The sequence below is a fragment of the Seriola lalandi genome, unplaced genomic scaffold (genome assembly GCF_002814215.2).
Source record: "Seriola lalandi dorsalis isolate HSWRI2012SDOR001 ecotype SW California unplaced genomic scaffold, Sedor1 jcf7180002054104, whole genome shotgun sequence".
In the NCBI taxonomy this organism is placed as follows: Eukaryota; Metazoa; Chordata; class Actinopteri; order Carangiformes; family Carangidae; genus Seriola; species Seriola lalandi.
Window position 1 is genome coordinate 78,780 of NW_019524657.1, and position 14,305 is coordinate 93,084.

General features: G+C 41.7%; 1 protein-coding gene across 1 annotated transcript in view; it reads right to left on the minus strand.

Annotated features, from left to right (window-relative positions):
• Positions 1–1,421: 1,421 nt before the first annotated feature.
• Positions 1,422–14,305, minus strand: part of zmym2 (zinc finger, MYM-type 2) — a 34,588-nt gene continuing 21,704 nt past the window's right edge. The window contains exons 17-25 of the mRNA XM_087173205.1: positions 14,118–14,268; positions 13,462–13,770; positions 10,825–10,949; positions 10,530–10,722; positions 10,249–10,391; positions 8,438–8,552; positions 7,172–7,414; positions 6,819–6,963; positions 1,422–5,898 (exon numbers count right to left, since the gene is read on the minus strand). Coding sequence (XP_087029331.1) covers positions 5,676–5,898; positions 6,819–6,963; positions 7,172–7,414; positions 8,438–8,552; positions 10,249–10,391; positions 10,530–10,722; positions 10,825–10,949; positions 13,462–13,770; positions 14,118–14,268 — 1,647 coding nt within the window. The 3' untranslated portion in view covers positions 1,422–5,675. The remainder of the gene's footprint in view (positions 5,899–6,818; positions 6,964–7,171; positions 7,415–8,437; positions 8,553–10,248; positions 10,392–10,529; positions 10,723–10,824; positions 10,950–13,461; positions 13,771–14,117; positions 14,269–14,305) is intronic.

Genomic DNA, 14,305 nt, shown 5'->3' on the forward strand with positions numbered 1-14,305 from the left:
TCCAGATAACGCTCGCTGCCTCGGTGTCATGTCCGCCTGACACCTTGTAAAAATGGGACACGGTGGAGATAAAGAAGGTCAGAACAGAGTGAAGAGGCCCTCACGTTGTGCCAATGTTAACACGCTGTAATAATTTTAATCTGGACACTGGGAGCAAAGAAAGATTGTGGTCCTCTTGAGGCTCACATATTTCTATAACCTTGTGTTTTTACATTCAAATTAACAAGGTCATTGAGCCGTGATGATATAAATAATAAAAAGAATAAAAAGAAATAATGGGAGAGAACAGAAGACACAGCCCTCCAACAGAGAGCAGTGTAGTCATGCGAAACAAAGCTGCAAACTGCATTGGCGTATTTGTTTTTTGTCTCTTTTATGTGAATAATTATCTTTATTTAACGAAGTGGAAATGTGTGAAATATTAGAAAAAGAATGACATGATTTTTTTTGTTGTTGTTGTATGTCACATGGGACGGTTACATCGGCCAAAAGTATTTGGACGCCGCTGCACACATACTTATGTGGTTGTGGAGCTGTTATTCTTGGTTTGGATTAGAGCCCTTAGTTCCAATTAAGGGAAATCTCAATGCTACTGTGCACAATGTTGTTTCAGATAGTAATGTGCCTCCAGACAGTTTGTGCCTGTCGCCTTCCTGTTTCAACGTGACTCTCTGATCTGTTTCCCCTGCACAAAGCCAGGTCTATATAAAAATGGCTTGGTGTGGAAGAACCTGCACAGAGCCCTGACCTCCACCCCATCTAGTACCTTTGGGATGAACTTGAACGCTGAGGCCTTATCAATAACATCAGTGTTGGACCTCACTAATGCTCTTGTGGCTGGATGGGAGCAAATCCCCGCCGCTCAAGAATCTGATGGAAAAACCTGAAATAAATAAAAAAAATGTACAAATCTTTAGTCATAATTTCTCACATTATTACAATTCAAGAGTGTGAAAAAATATATTATTTTCCCATTTATGCAGGAAAAAATGTAATAAACTAAAATATAACAGCTATGATTATTTACATGTCAAATCTTTTGTTTTGTTCAGTCTGTAAATCACTGAATATAAGAATAATTCAGTTTTAATGTTTTATGGTCTACAGATAAATGAGCTATTGTGTTTTTTCACCTTGTTTCTACATAATAAAACTGTTACATTATATGTTATTAGCAGATTGACTTCACTGGTTAAAGATGTCTCTACTTTTCTTTAATGCTTTGAGGAGTAAAGATTTTATTCACCTTCATTATTCTGAGTTTCCATCTCACTCTCATGAGAAAATCACATGAAATTAAACTTCTCAGCTCCAAAAGGTGGGAAGATAATATAGTTTTTATTATAATGTGGTGAACTGAACGCCTTTAACACCCGTGGCACTTCACTAAAGGCAAATCAAAACAGCACTGCCAAGAGGAGTCTGGTTAGAAAATGAAATCATTTATTTAACATGACCGTATCAGCAGATCAGCCCACACACATAGCATCAGACTCACAATCACTCACTTTCAGTATTTACAGATAGGCACATTCACATTAGGCATTAAAGCCAGCCACAGCATCTAATGTAGGTCCAAACCTGTGGCAGGTTTGGTCGCTGCCTCCGAGTCCAGCAGGAAAACCGGCCAGTTTAAATCCGGGGTCAGTTTCGTTAGCGTCCACACTCAAGTTTAAAGGCTTGGATTTTTGGGGGCTGGGGACACGTGATCAGGGCAACTTCAAATCAAGACCAATCTTCTCCCATGAAATCCTCCACCTTTGTTCCTGTAATGTTTCACTGCTGTTCTGGACCATTAAACGCACAGTAAAGTGTACAAAATAACAGAACGGCTGCTCTTTAGGTAAAATAAAACTCTCAAAGTGTAATCCCTGACCTTGTTCTCCGGTTCAATCCACCTCAGTCAGGAGGAACAGTGATGTGGATTGTGAAGAAAAGACACGATTGATTTTTAATCTGTGAAATCTGAGACAGTGACCGTGTTGATGATGGGTCCAACTCAACATCTGGAAGGTGCTCCTTATATTTCGAGCACTGGTTGTGGAAACACAAACTTGTAGGGTATAAAATTCAGCCAGGTTTAAACCTTCATATTTAAATGAAAGTTGATTAGCGACCAAAGAACAAGTGCATTAAAAAAAAAAAAAAAAAAATCCTTAAATAATTTTTACTTGATTTTAACTTCATGACACTTTCTCCAATTTATTGAAACAATCAGAACGCAAATTCAAATTAAACTAAAAAAAAAAGAAAAGTAAAAAAAAAAAAAAAAGGACTTGTATAAAATAAAATAAAAAGAAAAGTGTAACTCAGAAAGAAAAACATGAGTTTAGTTCATGAAAAAAAAAAATAAAATAAAATGTCCAACCAATTCTTTATTACAACACAAGCATTGCCTTGCAGTGCTAGCACTCTAAAACAGCTTGGAAGAGTAGGGCACTTCTTAACGAGCGCTGTTTTTAAACTAAACCAATATTAAGTTGAAAGGAGACTCAGAATAACTGATAAATACCAGGAAATGACAAACACAGAGGGGGGGGGGGGACAGAAGCAGAAAGGAAATGTTCAAAAATAGTCTGTTGAACTCTGAATAAATCAACGTCCTTCATGATTAGCAGGTTCCTGCACAGAGACTCTTTAAATGGACAAGAGGGAGGCGAGGGCGCAGGACCGCAGCAGGTTTTCAATGAATGACCGTTGAAGGAAATGGCACCCATAAAAATCCCAATCCCAAAAAAGGATACAGTCAAACTAATAAAAAGAGAAATAAATATTCAGTCTTTTTTAAAAAAGGCTTCTCAGGAGGCGGGTTTTCAAGCTGAAGGTTTCAGTGGGCGTTTTTTGTTTTTTCTCTTTACCCCGAATTACACAGTGTCCCTCTGTGTGTCGACTCCGTCTCAAATAACCGCCTTGTTTCAGAGATATTTACACTTCAAAGCAACCCAATCTGGGCTTAGTACGCACATAATGCTACATCGCATGAATGAAGGTTCCCCTAATGTCCTATAAAGAAACGCAGCATGTCGGTAAGGTTGCCTTTCCCCCGCACCACAGCGAGTCAGAGGTTTTTTAAGGTCCTCTCTTTCTGTCCTGGGATCAGTCCTGACTCCTGTTCCCTTCAGAGCTTGAGGTTCCTCTGTGGTGCAGCGGGTTTTTTTTTCGCCTGAGAGCAGTACTGACAGAGGAAGAGCGGTGAGCGGGATGATGTGAAGGAATGAAAGCAGCCCGGTTTAATGGCGATGTGTGATACAGCAGGTCGCCCTGGCTGAGAGGAAAGAGGCGTTTTTTTCGAGACGTGTTGGAAAGTCAGAAATTCCAGCTTCATGTGGTGAAAAATGTAAACGGAAAGACCCAAAACGTTTCTCCAACTGGAGGCTTCCGTGATGCGCTTATTGGACTTAAGACACTGTCAGCACATCATCACTGCTAATGCTGACAGCCATTAAAACACACTCAAGCCCAATTAAATTAAAGCTCACGACCTACACAGGTGATTTCACTTACTTTACCTGATTATGTTTCCCCTGTTAAGATGGACGACTTCTTTCACTCTCGCTGCTACACTGAGTTTGGTGACCTGCATAAAGGTACGGTCACATCACATTCCCATCCTACAAAATTTCCCTGCACTCGGCCCCTAAAAAAATGAAACCAAAAAAAAAAAAAAAAAAAAAAAAACTTGATTGCATGTTTGTGATGCAGGTAATAAATATTATTTAGAGCAATCACTGCAGTTCGTAGCCTGCTAGTGTGGTAATGTACAAAATATGGCTGTGAAACAGGCTGAAATAGTAACATCTACATTACCGCACACAGTGCAGCCGTGTTGCTATCGGCCAACCGAGCGCATCCGCCCAGTGGAGGTTTATGAAAACAGGTGAACTCTGACCTGAGAGTCTGCCGGAACAGCTGGAGCTCACACCCAAACAGGAAAACGCGTGCTTGGATTCGTCCCAATAGAAGTGAATGGGGGAAACGGAGCGATGATTTTTTTTGTTTTGTTTTTTTTTTTTTTTTAAAAAGACAAGTGTAATGTGACCAAACCTTTATGGTGCAGTCAGACCAGATGTCAGACCAGGGTGAAGTGAATTTTCTCTTCATCACAGATGAACTCTTCCCCTCTGAGCAAAATTCAAATCTAATTCACTTGGACATATGAAATCATTGAGCTCTCCAATAGTCCAGTGGGTTTAAGAGAGGGGAGCGGGATCTTCCTGCCCTTCAGTAAATATTTCCTTCTATCCCTGTTTTAAGCGTTTCATAAGAAGCCATACAAGTTAACCCCCTCCCTCTTTTTGCTACACCAAAGAGTAAATTTCACCATCTTAACTGGAGCCTGACTTCAACCTGAGTACATCTCTATAACTGCCTAACAGTTGTGAAGGTGCGCATGAGCTTTAAACCTTAAATTCATGAAACCACCTATTTGTTAAAAACAAAAAAAACAAAAAAACAATTACTTTCTGCTTCCATCTAATGGTGGAAATTTCCAAACCCCACAAGTGAAGAAGCAGTGGAGTAAAGTGCATTGTTACATCACTGCTGGGATGTCGAAGACCTGAATCTTTCCCACCTGTCGGAGTCAGTGTAACAGCATTTCTAAGCTGTAGAATATTTAGTGTTTAATCACATATACATTTGAAATATAAAGTGGTACGTATATATAGTTGCTACTGTTCTGCCAGATACGAATACAATTAGCAGCTAAGTTGGGAACAGTAGTTGTTGGTCTGAGAAGATCCTATTACTGGCTGTGTTTCTATTTTTTCACATTGTGAACTAGAGACTGCATTAAAGATGGAATTTCAACCTACCAGCTGGGAATTTCCAACTCTCCAACTTTCCTTCTCCTCCTCTGGGTGGTGCTTCTGGTTTCACCCAGACCCCCCCCACCCTCTCCCTTCCTTCTCAATTCAACTGTGTAAAAAGATCTGTGAAGTTACTCTCTCGACCCTGCGAGCACTCCCACTGCCTCCTTTCCCATCCGCAGAGCGATGGCGAGGAAGGACATGAAGCTGCAGAGTGAGAGGGAATAACTCCATGGCTTCCTGTCCCTGGGCCTCTGCGTCTGCGCCTCCCTGAAGGCGGCTGATAAACTTTTGTTAAAGCGTGATTCTGCGTCGTTAAAAGCTTAAATATCTGTAAGCTGCTTGTTCGAGCACTATAAACAAGCTACATCCTCAGAATTGTTGGTGATGCACAACAGCAGGTCCTACCTTTGATAACCGTTAATAAACGTCTTCTTCTACCTGATTTAGCTTTGTTTGACCGTGACAACAGATGACAGCTCCGCCTCCTCTACCCCCCCCCCCCCCCCCCCTCCAACTTGTTCCTTTCATCAGGAGACATTTGTGCCTGTTCCTCCTCTTCTGTTTTATGACTGGAGAGAAAAATATTGTCCTCGTTCGCTTCGTTACCTCGTCTTCCTCCTCTGTTTGTGACAATCAGCAGAAGTACAACTTAGGGCTGCTCCTCACCACCACTTTCATCATCATCATCTACCTCTGTTGTGGACGTCCCTCACCAGGAGGAAACAGCAGTTCAGCAAGGAGGGCGAGGAGGACCAGACGTTAAGACAGGGGAGGAGCGCACACATTACTAGCTAACCTCCTCTTCCTCCTCCTCCTCTCCTCTGCTGACTGTTCAGGCTCTACTAACACAAGTCCAAGCGACTGCTACTCTCCCCCCGCTGCTTCGCCCCCGTCCCCTTCCTCCTCGTCTTCCTCCAGGTGCTGTTTGTCTGTGTAAACGTCTCTGACCAGGAGGACTCTGGTGAGGAGGCTCTCCAGGATCTGTCGCTCCAGCGGCGTGGAGGTGAACCACAGCGGGTCGTCGGGGCCGCAGGCCAGATCCGGCTGAACGTAGAAGACGTCTAGCCGCTCCTGTAACAATGTTGGGCTGGAGGGAGGAGACGAGAGGGGGACAGAACGAGGGGAAGGGAAACAAACATGGAGGGGAAACAGTAAAGGGAAGAGAGAGAAGGATAAAAAAGAGAAAGGTAAAGTGTGCCAATAAGAAGAGGAGGAATCAAGAAAGGAGATAAAAGGTGAGGGGAAGAAAGTGGAGATAGAAGAAAGAGAAAGAAGGTGAGAAAATGACAAGAGGAAGGAGAAAATAAATGGATGGAAAGGTAGAATAGAGGAGAAGAGGGAATGGGGGAGGTGGGAGAGAGAGAGGTGTGAATCTATTGTTCTGAATAATCATGTGAAATTTTTGACAACAGATTGTTTGATGTTAAGTCCTCATATTTTAATAGTCAACACTGTGGTTCAGGATGTGAACAGCAATAAGTTATAATCACAGGACTTAAATATAGAAAAGGGTTTAATTAGCAATATATAATAAAACGGCAACTGAAGACAAACGCGTTCTCCACATCAAACTTCCCACAGATAAGAATGAAATGGACGTGATAACACCAGTTTGACTATTACAGATAATGTTACTGCTTTCTAAAACATCAATTAATGTCAGGTTTTAATTAGTGATGAAATGATGAGGAGATTAACCTATAAATCCACCGATCAAGCAGAACTGTAAAACATTCGCTGGTTCCAGTTTCTTTAACGATTTAATCTGTTTTCTATCTTTGTAAACTGAATATCTTTGGGTTTTGAACCGTTGGTCGGACGAAACAAGACATCTGAAGAAGTCACCTTGCTCTCTGGAAAGTTATGATGAGCACGTTTGACAATAATCTACACCATTTGCGCCCCCGGATGAGACCCTTAGTTACACTATCAAAATGCAACTGTACAGGTTGGAAAAGTAGAACTGTGTAAGATGATGTATTTCACCAGGAGAGATATTACACCCACCACTTCGATCTGTAGAGCTCGTATAGTCGACACTCGTGCTTCTTAACCGGGCAACGCACAGTGGAGCCTCCTGAGTCGTCGTCTGGCTCATAGTCCTGATCGACCTCCTCCAACTTACGCTTCCTCTTCCTGGACTCTGTTTGCACTGAGGCACCAAAACAGACAAAAACAGTTTAGTTTTTTTGAATTTGTGAGTAAGATTCAAACCTCTAATGTTGACAAATACACAATTTTCACCTTTGTTTTGGTTCAGTACTTCAACATATTAGATTTGAAATGAAACCACGACTAAGAGGTTAAAGTGTGTGAATAATAATATACTAATGATGTACTGTTCACGTCACCGGCCTCACCATGGTGATCCTGAGAGATGGAAGGCACGCGGATGCAGACGGTGGTCTCCTTGGTGACAGGATGGACGGTGTCGGGTCCGTAGACGTTGGCGAAGGAGAGGCGGAGGTGCTGCTCCACGGTGCGCAGGCCGAAGTATTTGGTGTTCAGGTAAACCAGCGAACGCAGCAGAGCGGCGGGACTCTGCTCCCCGAGCTGCCGACTGCTCCACAAGCTCTGCTCCTCCACTCGACCCCACAGAGATCCTGGAGAGAGCAGAAAACACTTTAACATCCTTTCTATGAAATAAACCCACCTGGAATCTGAAGCTCAGGATTCACTATCCAAGATGGAGATTAAGTGGAGGGTACAGTGTATTTATGATCCTCCAATTACTATATTTTTATTTCTTATTTTTGATCAGGACATTGTTCTGGAGACTTTGATGACATGCATCTATTTATTCGTTTCAAACCGCCACTCATGTTTTTAAACAAAGCTAACTCAATTTTGATTGTTATCTATTACCAAGATAAAATTAATAAAAGCGTATAACATGTAAACTCATTACTTTTAGAATTTTGTTAGTCTTTCTAGGATTTATGTACTAAAATATAATAATAATAATAATATATAAAAATTCTGGGTAGCAGGTAGAAACCAACACCTTCTCTTGGTCCCTTATGATTAGCATCAAATTTCAGGGCCAAATTTCAAGGCCTTTCTTGGAAATATCCTGGTAATTAACAGCAACTAGTTTTTATGAAACTGAGGAAGAGTTTTAGTCTCAAGGAAATTAAGTTGGAAATGTGGAACCTGTTTGTTGGGTAAAAAGGAAAACACCCTGTTAGCGCTGCTGCAGTGTCCTCATATGACTTTAAAGTGCAATCACAACGAATCAGGATGTGAACAGCAGAAGAGTTATAATCATTGGACACTGCTCGAATACAGAGCAACACTACAGGTTATTTAACAGCGCTGAGCCACCAGCTGGCGCCAACAATCACACACTGTGTAATGGAGGATTTAATTTTTTTCCCAGCTACATATCTTTGTAATGACCTTCTTGCAGTTATAAAAGCTACCTGGAAATCCAATTTCACCGGTGATCTTCATTTTCTTTTTGTTGTTTGTGTGTGCACATTATAGCTGTTGAGATATTAATCAACTGTGTAGTGATTTAAAATGTGTAGTCAATTTAAAAAAAAAAAAAAAAAACACCAATATAATTCAATACAACAGCCTGCAGGTGCTGGGTAAATAGTCACTTCAGACTGTGTTTGACTCACCATCAGGAAGAACACTGGGCTGCCAGTCCTTCAGGACTTTGTTCAGCTCTTCTCCAAACTGCTGGTAGCACAGGTCACTGAACAGGTCATCCTTTCGGCCTTTGGAGTGAAGATGCTTTAAAAAAAAAAAAAAAGAAAAAGAAAAAGATTTTAAAAAACCAACTCACATTTAAGTAAAGGTCAAACAAATGTGGTCGCTCACAGAGTTCAAAAATGTTAGCGTCCTCATATTTAAGTGATCATCACCATTTTCAGGATGTGAACAGCAAAAAGTTATAATCACAGGACACAGATCTGCACATACAGACAAAACTGGAATAAAGAAGTTGCTTTTTCTTTCAACATATTAAGTAATTCAAAGAAAAAAGGAGGGAAGTCGAGCAGCAGATTACAGCAGGCCCCGAAAAGACACATTCAAGAGTTTTTAGGTCAAAATACTTGATTAAACTTCACATAAACCAGTCAAATCTTTACATCTTGTTGTTTTCCATAAACAGGTAAATCAGTCTTACATTTTTCTGCCAGAAAAATCACACTCCAGAGGCCTTTAGACAATCCTGAGCTCCACTCTGCAGCCATGCTCATGCTGCTGCTGCTCACATGTGAGAGCAGAGGGGGAAGACTGTGCACTAGTAATGTCTGTCCTACTGGAAACACTCACTCTGAAACTTAGTTCCTACCCCCAAAATGACTACTGGAGGAATTTCAACAGAACAAAACAAAGTCAATTCGTTTACTTCATGTTAATATTTGTATTTGTCATATTACATTTTCTGTTATTTTGAAATTAAATTGATATTTATTTTGTGAAAACAATAATACTTGATATAAAATTTGCATTGCAACAAGCCCACTGCTCACACCACAGGGATTACAAAAAATGCTTTGCCTTTGTTTTCCTTTTTCATAAATTAAGTATTAGTTAATTAAGTAGTTTTATGCCATATTTACCTTTGTTTGATACCAACAGTCGAGAGGCTTGAACCGGGGACATTGCGATCACATGGTCGGGGTCTATAACCCCCTTGACCAGCAGGACGTCCCATTCCTTTGTTTTTAAAGTACAAAGTGGGTTCGCTAAAAAGGGGCTCCTGCTCCTCAGTGTGTTCTTTCTCACCATAAAGACAGAAAAAAATACTTTTTCCATTATGTTTAGACTATTGCCTATTACATATTAATTCTATACAGGATGTAATTGGCAGTGTATATTGTTTTAGTAGTACCAATATAAAAACATTAACATACTTTAACTCTTTGACTCAAGCTACAATTCATAAACTGCTTCACAAGGAGACATCAAACGTTTTTAATCCTTTTTTTAGAGCCGTTTTTAACATTTAAGTTTAATTCAGCTTCTCCTGCTTCTCTGGGAGAACAGCCTCCATCAGCAGCACACTCAAGTAACCCCTGTATTTAGTATGTCTACTGTCTGGTTCGACTATAGTTTAACCTGTAAGAACCTGTTTAGAGTCAGTAGGTAGTAAGGTATGAAAACACAGTGACACTGTCATGTTCCTAATGTGTCAAACAACATCTCTCTGTTGTGAAAGTAGGTCTTGACTGCTCCTTTCATCTGTCACATGACTGTGGATAAGTCAAGTAGGAACCTTTCATGTCAGTGATTTAAGAAAAAAAAAAAAGACACTGACGTTTTCAGGTCGTTTCAAGAAACGATCTGAAAACAATATATTATATAAACCGCATGTGCTCAAATACATTTTGTTGACTGTCTCATTTTGACATCTGTGACCCCGTGGCTCGCCTGAAAGCTGCTGTGTTCTGGTGTTTTGAGCCTCTGGCTTGGTACCAACCTGCTGGATCCCCAGACAGAGGTAGAGGATGCTGTCTGGAGAGTAGCGCTCCCCGCTGGGCCGACAGACCTCCCTGACAAACCGGGACAGAGCCACGTTCAGCTCCTCTGAACTCAGCGACAGCAGGTTACTTTTAGACCGAGCTGCATAGAGGTGGGAACAGGCGCCGACCGCCGTTAGCAAACACAGCCTATCTGTTTCCAAGTATAATCAACATTTCATTTCAACCTGGCCTCTCACACCGTGACTCCTGAGTGAGTTAATCATCGGGTTTAGCTTACCTGGTTTGGCGCAGTCCTTTGCTTTGGTGTCATCTGATTGGTCAGAAGGAGACAGTGCCCAGCGCTTCCAGGCATTGATGCCGTAGCGAGCTTTGAGCGGCAGCGACCGTCCCTCTGAGCGTCTGCCTGCTGGATGGGAGGAAGAGGACGAGGCTGAATCTGAGCTCTCCTCCATCGCCTGCCTCTTGTTCCCCTGCAACACAAACACACCAGTTACAGTTATTACACAGTAACACAGCGTTGGCCAGTACAAACTTTTTAATTGTTACGTGTGTGTGTGTGTGTGTGTGCATACTTGTCTCCTGGGCTGCGGTCGAGGTACCGACTCCTCCTTCTCTTCCTTCTCCTCTGCCAGGACTGGAGGTAGAGAGAAGCCCATGTCCTCTTCCATCCCCTCCGGGACTGGAACTGGATCTGAGGCTGAGACAGGAAACAACAGCTGTTGAATTATCCTCTTATTTTTCATAAAGGTAAAAAGGTAAATCCAATCAGGATAGGAAACAAAGTTACTGATTTTTCTGTAGGCTGCAATTGGTCGCCTATTTCAGGCGGCATTCTACTCGCTTTGCACTTCCTGTTTAAGCTTTTCGCTACGGGAAACAACGAGCCATGTAGACGTGTACATACGAGTGCACACTTACACACACCTGTACATATTACAGCACAAGCGACAAGCAGACAACACCCCAAATCAATATCCAATTTCTGATCACACCTTCAGTGATGCATTAAAGCTCTTCTGTACAACACGTCAGACTGACAGCTGCTTTACATGAGCAATAAATGTTTCCCATGTCGAGGTACATTTCTCCACTAATCCGTGAAGTGTATAGCTAACTTATTCCAGCTGCACAGGAGACGTCGGTTCTTGGATTCATATTTTAAAAAGGGAAGGGATTTTGTCAAGTTTCCAATTCCTAAGTATCACTCGACAGCCCAGGAGACTTGCCAATGCTGCACGTTTCCCTTGAGAGAATGATTTATTGTTAGGACATTCAGTGTCTCAGCATTTTGAAGTTAAGAGCCTCAGGTACAGTGATTGCACCGCCACAGTCAGCAGCACATTAACATACACTTAAGAGACAAAGTTATACACACAAACCAGGTTAACAAGACAAAATGTTTACATGCATTTACTGTGAGTCCAAGTATACCTGCACCAGGTCAGTGAACTGATTTCTCCCCTAACCTCAACCTCATTATTAATGGGGTTAATGTTAATCTGTGCTGTATGTGAGTGTGTCGGAGCAGGTTGACAGACAAAAAGAGCTCAGCCATGTGTCTGAATTTAACAAACTCTGAGCAGTGGAAAGCAACTTTCTTTTAGACTTCTAGAGGCCACTTTGAGTTAGTTTCAGTTTTAGTCTGATGAAACTTCTAATACGAGGAAGCATCACTGTTGTTCCTCCTTACAGCGAAACATACTAGCAAAAAGATAATTAGAAATCCTATTATTACACATGTATATGGCCGAGGAATCAGTGTTCTTCAGGACCTTGGGGAAAATCAGCTTTTGCAAAGCCCCTCCCTCAATTACAGAGAGAAGGTTTCTCGTTTAATTTAATAAATTAGCTAAATGTAGGAAACTGACTGTCACCGAGCTACTGAAGAGCATGTAAACAAACTGACACTCAGTGTGTTTACATGTCGAGTAGACAGTTCACTTACTAACTGGTCAGATGCTCCACTGAAGAAAATGCCTGCAGTGCCTTTAACTGCATTTTACTGTTTTATGTCTTTTATGTGTGTATGTAAAGCACTGTGAATTGCCCATGTGTATAAAATGTGTTACACAACAACTTCCCTTGTCTACCCTAAAATCCTGTGTCTGACAAGTCTTTTTTATTTTTTCATGTTACTGGTTAAACAGCAACGACGGCTGGTACGATGATGATGGTATTAATCCAATGTATTTACAAAAAATACTTCAAGTATTTAATATCACTGTTTATAAGATTAGAAGCGTATTCAGGCCTTCATTATAACACTTGGTTTTAATCTGGCTGCTACCTACAGTAAGACAGGAGTGGAATAAAAATCTAAAACTCAATAGATTTCACAGTATAAAAGATTTTTTTTTTAAAAATACAGAATGTGGCTTTCTCAGTTTAGGGCAACAACACAGCTCAGTTTGTGACTGAGACCATCAGGTTTTGGCTTTGCTCCCAAGACAGGCCTTAATGTCAGGGGTCAACTCATAGCTGAAGTACATATGATCATAGCCCAGCACAGCCGAAGTGTGCTATAACAGGCCAGTGGAAAAAATTACTAAGAACAAAAATAAAAAAATGTCAGATTCCTGGCCTGGTTAATGACTTCACACTCCTCTTCTGGACAGTACGCCAAAACTAAAACCCTCTGCCCAGATAGGGGCGATGACAGCAGGTCCAGAAATAACCAGAGGAAGGAATTTTAATCTCAATTACTGTACTGATCCATTAAAACCCTGCAGTCAGATGCTGTTACATAAGAGCTGCTTCACTAAACAGAGTGTGACAATGTCAGAATGAAAGCTGGAGACAAATTGACTGATTTGAATTTAGGAGCATTTCTTTACTGGCACAGAATAACTGCGACCAGATGTCTTGAATTTCAAGTTTCAACAGACAAAGATGCTGCTGATTGGGAGTGACAAAATAATCTGAATACTCAGACAAAAAGAGGTGGACAACGTGAAAGCTAATACAAACAGTCCCCTCGTGCTCAGAGAGGCTGACATTAAAAAATAATAGTCAGGAATTTTCTTTATGTTCAGTATGTTTGGGATGATGTGAATCGTGTCTGTCCTAATAATGTTCAAATTAAAAAAAAAAGGGACAAAGACAATAAGAAGATGGACCTGTTATGTCTTGGTATCACGTGGCTTTAACGTCATGACAGTGATTGATCCTGACGGAGCATCACTGGGTCTAGAACTAGATGTGGTGTTTACCTTGGGGGAAGTCCGCCTCCAGGTCCAGGTCTGGCTTGTACTTCTCTTCCTTCTCTTCCTCCTCTTCCTCCTCTTCCTCCTCTTCCTTCTCCTCCTTCTCCTCCTCCTCCTCGCTCTTCTTCTCCTTCTCCTCCTCCTCCTCGCTCTTCTTCTCCTCCTTCTCCTCCACCTCCTTCTTCTCTACCTCCTCCTTTTTCTCCTCCTCCTCCTCCTCCTTCTTCTCATCCTCCTCCTCCTCTTCCTCAGAGCTGCTGCTGCCGGAGGACTCCTCCCCTCCACGCTCCCTCTTCACCTTCACCGGCTTTACATCTGAAACACACAGGCAGGTAGGTCCCTCACTACTACTGAACAGGTGTGTAGTTGAGATCAAAACAAAGGAGTTCAAAGAAGGGAAAAATATCAACCAATCAATTTGTCATAAAACATCGTCAGGCAGGAAATCCAGATGTTATTTCCTGAGAAATTGACAATTTATAAGATGAACCCTCACAGTCAGAAAGAAATATATTTGGTGGTTGATGATTTTTATCCTTGTGAATGTCTGACACAAAAATTTTTGTTTATCAGGATAATCAGAGGATTTCCATCAGCACTGTATTGATCACATCTCTGATCTGTAATGTTTTCATCCACACGTAACCCTCTCATGAGCGCACCTGGCTTCTGCTCCTCAGCGATCATCTCGGCCATGGAGAGCAGGTCGGCCTCCACGGGGTCAGAGGGCACCTTGTTTTTTAATTCATCGATGGTCTGGACGATCTGTTCTGCCCCCTGCAGGGTGGTGGGCAGGAACACAGGCACAGGAACCTGGACGGGACAGGACATAGAGCTTTGTGTTGAGTGG